We start from the raw sequence: 7,020 nt of genomic DNA on the forward strand, positions 1-7,020 counted from the left end.
GCCCCTGGTGACAGGTGGGAGATGGGAGGAGTCTGTGCTGCCACCTGCTGTCTGTCTCTGCGGAGACGCGCCGCCGCCTCCTGTGACGTGGGTGGTCACCCCGGGTGTGGTGGATCCTCTCTGTCAGTCTGCATGTTTCTTCCGCTTGATCCCGTGGCTGCTGATGTGCACAGGTAGCCTAATGGTCACTGTTTCTTTAAATCCCCACAGGCATATGATAGATTTGTCCCACATAAATGTGGCCCTGATTGTTGAGTGATTTCTGGCAGGAGAGCCTGACCGTAACGCTGCACACGCGCTGTGGAATTTCTTCCCGGGAGCTGCTGCGCAGAGCCCCGCGAGCTTAGGTCTCTCCGTCCGCAGCCCTGCGTGGCTGTCGTCCGGAGCGCCCAGCGGCCCAGCACTGATTCCAGAAGAGCTGACCTTACGGGACGCGGCAGACTCGACTCGGTGTTAGATCGCTTCACATTCTCTTGTCACCACAAAGAACTACAGGTTTCGCTTTCTCATGTTTTCAAAGTGCTTACAATGCATGTAGACATCGTTCTTCGTGATCTTATGTATGATCGATTACAGCGACTTAGAGTGAGTAAAGACATTAACGTCACAAATTCTCAGTAGTTTTCACAGCAAAGAATATTTGATAATGGTTGCACTTATCTTCAGTGCAGGCTAGATGAGCGTTTTCTCAACCAGCTTCACTTGTTTTACCGTCTCAGAAAGCCCTCAAAAGGCTCTTGTAAAAACGTAGGTTAAAATTCGGGTGCTTATGATTGGCAGTTGCATATCCTGGAAAGCAGGGTATGAGGGTGGTTGGGAGTGGTGCCAATTGTGTGGCCGATTCTGCTTCTTGTAAATACTCCTAAAGCGCCAACTGTATAGTCCTAAGTTCCAAAGGGAGCGCCCCCTTTTATACTCGTTCTGAATGCGGCGGAAGTGCTGCTGGGCGTCGTCACACGCCCCCAGGCTGAGCGCAGGTGTCCGGATGCCCTCACCTCCAGCCCTCGCTGGGCTCCCTGCTAGGCGAGCGTAGCATACCTGCCAGGTGAGGAGGGTAGGACAGCCTGAAGCTTTCGCAGGCCTGTTTGGTTTTTTCCTCTTTTTAAGTGCAGCCCCAAGTGGCATATTCATGTCACCGGCTCTGTGACGCATATAGAACATTCTTGGGCAATCTGTGATTAAGATTTTCTTTTTTGAAGGCCTTTTGAGCAGGGGCTGCTGTGTCCTTCAGTGGACCCGAGAGCGAGGGGATGTTTGCGCTGGCTTGTCGTTCTCCGTGGCGTGTGGCGCAGTGTGTCTCTGGGATGCTGGGTAGGCTCCTTCAGGTGAGAGACGCTTCCTCCCCTTAAAGTCATCTGTAGTAAAATTCATTCTGGGCAAATGTGGAAAAAAGTGCCTTATTGTATTTCTGCTCATGAAGGAGTTTCACTATTTTGGATTGATTCTAATGTGGACCTGAACTAGTTGAGCAAATGATACCGGGGCATACTCAGACTTTTTAGCTATATTTTATACCTAAGATTTCCTGTGAGATTTATTAATGGAATTAAGGGAAATAGAAGCCTGTTACCACCGGTGAATGCGTCTGGTTAGCCCAGCGAGGACCAGATGTGAGCAGGCAGCCCCCCCTGCAGCAAGGCGTCCCTCCTTCTCAGCCTTCTCTTGGGAGCTAAGACACAGGTCACGTGAACTTGTATCTTCTTATTTTCACAGTTGAAATTTTGTATTACTTTTGCAAATTAAGTTACCAGAACCAGAGAAGAGCATTTCAGACCCTGTGAGACTTCCTGTAGCATTGATTCCACTGTGGTACCGTGTGCTAGGAGTGAGTCTGGAATGTGAAGGTGGGTGCTGATGACTGCTCTTCAGAAGATTTCGGTTCCGGGAAACTATAGGCACTCAGAACACGCTAGAACACCCCCTCGCCCCCCTGAGCTGAGGTGCCTGGCCCCCCGTGCTCCAGAAAGCCCCTGCCTAACCCTTGGGAGGTGGTGGTGTGTGCCAGCCTGGCCCCGGGTGCTCCGGCGGAGCATCCAGATGGCCAGTGGCCGCTGCCGCCGTCCTCACAGGTAGAGATAAAGTTGCGTTCACAGGTTAGGAGCTCAGTCCACGGAGAGCCGCGCTGAAGTGGTGAGTTGGGTAGCATGCAGGCACCACATAGGAGGGACCCACACCACTTCCCCGCCCTGGGCAGCAGGAAGGCTTACAGTTAATGGACTTATTTTATCACCGAGGACTTAATGACGCAGTGAGCTGAGTATGCAAAATTTGACCGCTTTTTGAAATAGTCTGAGTGTGTTGTGGCTGTGAAGCTAAAAATCTGCATGTTGTCTCTGAAAAGTAGACATTCAGGCGTACTTTCTTCTAGTTAGTGGTAAGAAACGAATCCTATTTGGGCACCTTTGTTCAAGGCAGACCTCATGGCTACTTTAAGGTCTGTTTTTGTGTTGTCTGAGTCTGACAGAGGTGCCCCGGAACAGGTGTGTGTCTGTAACAGTCTACGCACACAGAGAAGTAAGCTTTCTCTTGATAGAAAGTTCTTGAAAGGCCTAGTCGAGCCGGGCCTTCCGGAAAGGACTGGTTAGAAAGGCTTCCCGCGGTCGCTTCCTGATGCACACGGCCCCTGGGCACGGGCTCTGTTAGTGCCAGCCAGGCCTGGGAACAAAGGCTTTGCTTTCCTTGAGGGAAACTGGAAAAGGAAAGAAAGAAGCAGAATTAGAAAGGAACGTTATTTCCATTTTTGGTGCACTTCTCGCAGTGAAATCAGACCACGGTGAGCTGAACCCTCTTGGAAGATCTGCTGCAACCATTATCTTTGTTCTTTCGTTATCATGCATTTAAAGGGTATGCAGGAGCAGTTAACAACCATGTAAATATGGACCTCTTAAAACTAAATGTTATTGGAAATGCTTTCAATTCAGCAGCATCTTAGCTATTTGTTAGTTCCTTTGTGTTGTCTTATCAAAGTTTAATGGCTGCAGTTCCATAACTGTTGATGTGTTTGTGTGTATATTCGATTTTTATAAAGATGGTAGTAAGTCAATACATTTATCCTGACCTGTGTATTATTTGTTCACAAATTCAAGAAGCCAGTAAATATCAGTATATCTCATAAGGTGAAGACAGTAGGTGACTGTGTGGACCTGAGGTGCTTTTTCTTTTTGCATTATATCTTGTTTTGATCTTATGCTGTAACAGAAGCTCACTTAGCTACTTATCTGAGCATAACCTTGCACTACCGTTGGTCTGGCCACATTTGTTAAATTCTTATACTGATATCCTTCTTAAGGAGAAATATCGTCTCTTTTTTCCAAAAGAAATATTGCGGGTTCCCCCCTTTCTGGACAGGCAGCATGCTAAGTAGGTGTCTGTGCCCTCTCCCCACCGGGGAGGGCGGGGGAGGGGACGGGGGGAGGGGAGGGGGGCGTCATCATAACTATTTCTAATTGGGGGTCTTCCTTCTCATGATTTGTAAAGGTCCTGGATAAACAATTGTTTATGCTTGGTTTTGTAGCGTTTCTGAATTGTGACAGCTTAGATCCTGCACAAAGGGGTCTTTTTTTTTAAAGGGCATTTGGCTTAATTATGCAAACAGACTTTGTTGCTGGAAGGAGGCTGGGAGGAGGTGTCCAGGGTGAGGGAAGAAGGAGCCTAGAAGTGGGGCGAGGAGAGTTGTAGCACGGAGGGGTGCTAACGAGGGTCCATCAGAGGCTTTATTCTAACACGCTGGCTCTGCACAGGAGTCAGCCGGTCTGGTGGGGAGGCCTGCGGGCGGGCGGCGGGCACGGTGGGCTCGGTAGATGTCCGCTGGCGGCCCGGGCTGGAGGAGGGGCGTCCGCGCCAGGCCCAGCCCCTTGGGCTCGGTGGACCGCCGGGCTCTTGGACAGGAGGAGGCCTGGCTGGCTTGCCTGGAGGGTAGATGAGAACTGAGGCCGTGTTGTTTTGAGAACCTGTCACTTTCTTTTTTTGTTTTTTTTTTTTGTTTTTTTGTTCTTTTGTGTGTTTTTTTGGCTTCTGGTTTTTGTTTTGTTCTGTTTGGCTTTTGTTTTCTTATTTTTTTAAATTTCTTTGTTGTTTAATTGAAGGTAAGCTCAATGTGCTCGTCGTCCCCTCCTGGGGACGGTCAGGTTTTGGTCAAGGTCTGTGTGCAGAGCACCTAGAGCCGCTCTTGGGGGCTTCTGTCCTCCCTTCTGTCCCTTAGATCCTGGAGAGGCAGCGGGCCGCTTGTCCAGAAGCGTGTCCCCGGCGGGCGCAGGCCCGCGCTGCCCTTGCTCTCCTGGTGCGTCTCTGGGCTTCCCTCACACCCCGGTAGAGCTGCTTTCACTTTCCTGTAGTCAGCTAGAGGCCCCGCCCTGCCCCGTCCCCCCACAGCCCAGCTCCTTTCTCTTTGTTTGTTGGGGGAGGGGGTGGGGTGCTTGAAGGTATTTGATTTTTTACAGGGTTTTAAGTGACAGAATTCTAAAAGGGAATTAACCAACAGAGGGAAGGGGGGTGGGTGAGGCGAAATAGGACCAGGAGATGCCCCCACCCCCCATGAAGGAAGCCACAGGAGTTACATCGATAGAGGGAAAATTTAGATACTCCATTGTATTTAATGAGCATTTTATCAATTAACCTTCTCAACTCTTCTTAAAACTTGTGAATGATGCATTATTTTGGACATTGGTAAATATGATCTCTCCAAAGGCAGTCAGCCTTGACTTCTATTAAATCCTAAGGATTTTGTGTAAGGTTTTTTACAACCTATTTAATTTTTCTCATTTAAAGTGCCCATGGTTTTGTGTCCTAGAACCAAACAAAACTCACTGATTCATATTGGATCCCAGGTATACCTTCTGGTAGCGTGTGGTTGGGAAGGATCATTGGTTTTACACGTGTAAGCTGCCCTTTCTAGAGAAGGTGCAGAAAATCTTAACTCGCTCTTTTCTGTGCCGTGTTTTGGTAGGAGTCTTTTCACTAAGATGGGCAGAGGCAGAGCAGGTACTTTTAGTGAGAAGCTGCTTTTTGCTTTTACTTCTCACCAACTAAAATGTAAAAAGGCCTCGTGTTGCTGTTTTGTTTTACTTATTTTGAAAGGTATGTAGAAAAATATAGGCCTTTTAAAAAGGAACATGATGTAGTCTTTGAATTTTAATATTTTCCACAGAGTGGACAAACAGTTGTGCTGTTTTAATATATTCTGTATGTAGTCATTTATATACTCTAGAAAGTAGACCTCTTGCTAGCATGATTTTCTTTTAAACTATTTTTCATTTTAAGGGCACGTAATGGAACCTGATTTTTAAAGGACTATTTAAATTGTGTGCAGTCCGCAGTGCTGTCTTGGAGTATATAATTTATGTTTTTGAAGCAACACGCATGCATGCAACACACATTTATACTGTTGACTGAAGAGCAGATAATCATTTGTTCTTATAATTCAGCTTTGCTTTTCACAGGCATGGGATCCAGAATTGTTCTTCCTTTGTGAGGATTTTAACTCTAAGGCTTTAATTCCACTGTTTAATTTTCAGGTTCACCAACAACACAGCCTGAAATCTGATTTTTTTCCTCTCCCCGCCCCCCCACCCCATTTTTGAGTTGGTTCTCTTTGCTGGGCTCCCAGTCTGGTCTCGCTTCTGCTGCTGAGTGTCTGGGCCACGTCAGCCAGGCCTGCTGTGCACCCTCCTTCCTTCCTTCGGGGGTCTCCCTGCCAAACCCACCATCCACCGTCCTCAGGCGCGGCCCCTTCTTTCACTTGCCATTGCTGGGTGTCCATTCTCTTCTCCTGCCGTCTCCCCTGGTGACGGCTTCTTCATCTGGTGACGGCGCTCCTTCCTGGCTGCTCTGTCCAAGTGTTAACGTTTAGAATTCCACTCTCAGTGCCATGAATATCTTTGTGCTGTGTCGACAACTCGATTACATCTAAACCTTTGCTTTGACAGGTTTTACTCACGGTTTGTCCCTCCAGGTCTTTGGCTGGCGAGAGTAACATCTGGATTCTGTTGTTTTGCAGTCCGACTCAGGGGCTGGGGCCCCGCGGAAGCCAGCGTCCTGCAGCCTGCGCCGGCCGTGCCATTAATCACCCCTTCTCTGTTTTTATCCACTTTTGCAGGACCTCTTTTGCATGGGTTCAGTGTTAGTGGTAGCGTGCCTCTTCTTCCACTGGGAGGTGACGGCTTGTTTGGCTTTGTTGCCGCTCTCGCTGACTGTGACCCTTCCTAACCTTGTTGCTAATCGCTGTGAGCTGGTCTGGGCCAGCTCGGCGTCGAGTCTGAAGCTGTGGTTATGGGGCGCGCAGTGGGAGTTGAGACATCAAGAGCTGAGCGAATTGCTTTCCTCTGGGTGATCTACTCCGTGTTTTCTACCGAACGCTACACACATTTGCGGGAAATGACGTTGCCTTGTTTTACCCCATTTTTCACTTTGCTCTAATCACTGTGACAGCTTTATCAGGAATATATGTGAAGAACAGTTGTGACATGGTTGGAAAAAATGTATTCTTGTGTGTATCATTTGTGTGATTCCATGCTGAGAAATATGTTTTGAACTGTGTTGTAATCTGGAAGATGTGTTAATAAATAGCTTTGCAGTTTCTGCTTTTGTTCTGTAGCTTTCATTTTTTCTCGCGCTCGGGTTCAGTCCGTTCCACGACTTACCCATGTGGACAGAGGGCACTGGGACCGTCCCTCAGAGGATGGGGGTTGTCCCCAGGCCCCCAGATCCGCCTCATCTGGTCAGCGCTTGGCCTTGAACGTGTCTGATTCATGGAGGGTCAGGGACGGCCTTCCTCAGTCCACGGTCTCACGAGTCTGAACCGACCAAGCAGACAGCGTCCTTGTGTGTTTTGTTTGTTGCAAGTGGGAGACTTATATTCTCTTCTTTAATTTTTTAAAACATCACGAATAATCTGTACAGGTTTTCAAAGGAGATCTGTACTCCAGCACGAATTGTGACACTGAAAGTGGGGAAAATCCGTCGCCCATGCCTTTCCACCGCGATTGCCCGGCGCCTTCTGTTTCTGTCACGTGCACACGGCCT

General features: G+C 48.4%; 1 protein-coding gene across 8 annotated transcripts in view; it reads left to right on the plus strand.

Moving 5' to 3' along the window:
- RBM33 (RNA binding motif protein 33) overlaps positions 1-6,576 on the plus strand; it is a 117,221-nt gene extending 110,645 nt beyond the window's left edge. For all 8 annotated transcript variants that reach the window (XM_019930260.3, XM_019930261.3, XM_019930266.3 and 5 more), the window contains one exon: positions 211-6,576. In XM_019930260.3, coding sequence (XP_019785819.1) covers positions 211-259 — 49 coding nt within the window. In that variant the 3' untranslated portion in view covers positions 260-6,576. The remainder of the gene's footprint in view (positions 1-210) is intronic.
- Positions 6,577-7,020: the final 444 nt, after the last annotated feature.

The sequence above is a fragment of the Tursiops truncatus genome, chromosome 9 (genome assembly GCF_011762595.2).
Source record: "Tursiops truncatus isolate mTurTru1 chromosome 9, mTurTru1.mat.Y, whole genome shotgun sequence".
Lineage (NCBI taxonomy): Eukaryota > Metazoa > Chordata > Mammalia > Artiodactyla > Delphinidae > Tursiops > Tursiops truncatus.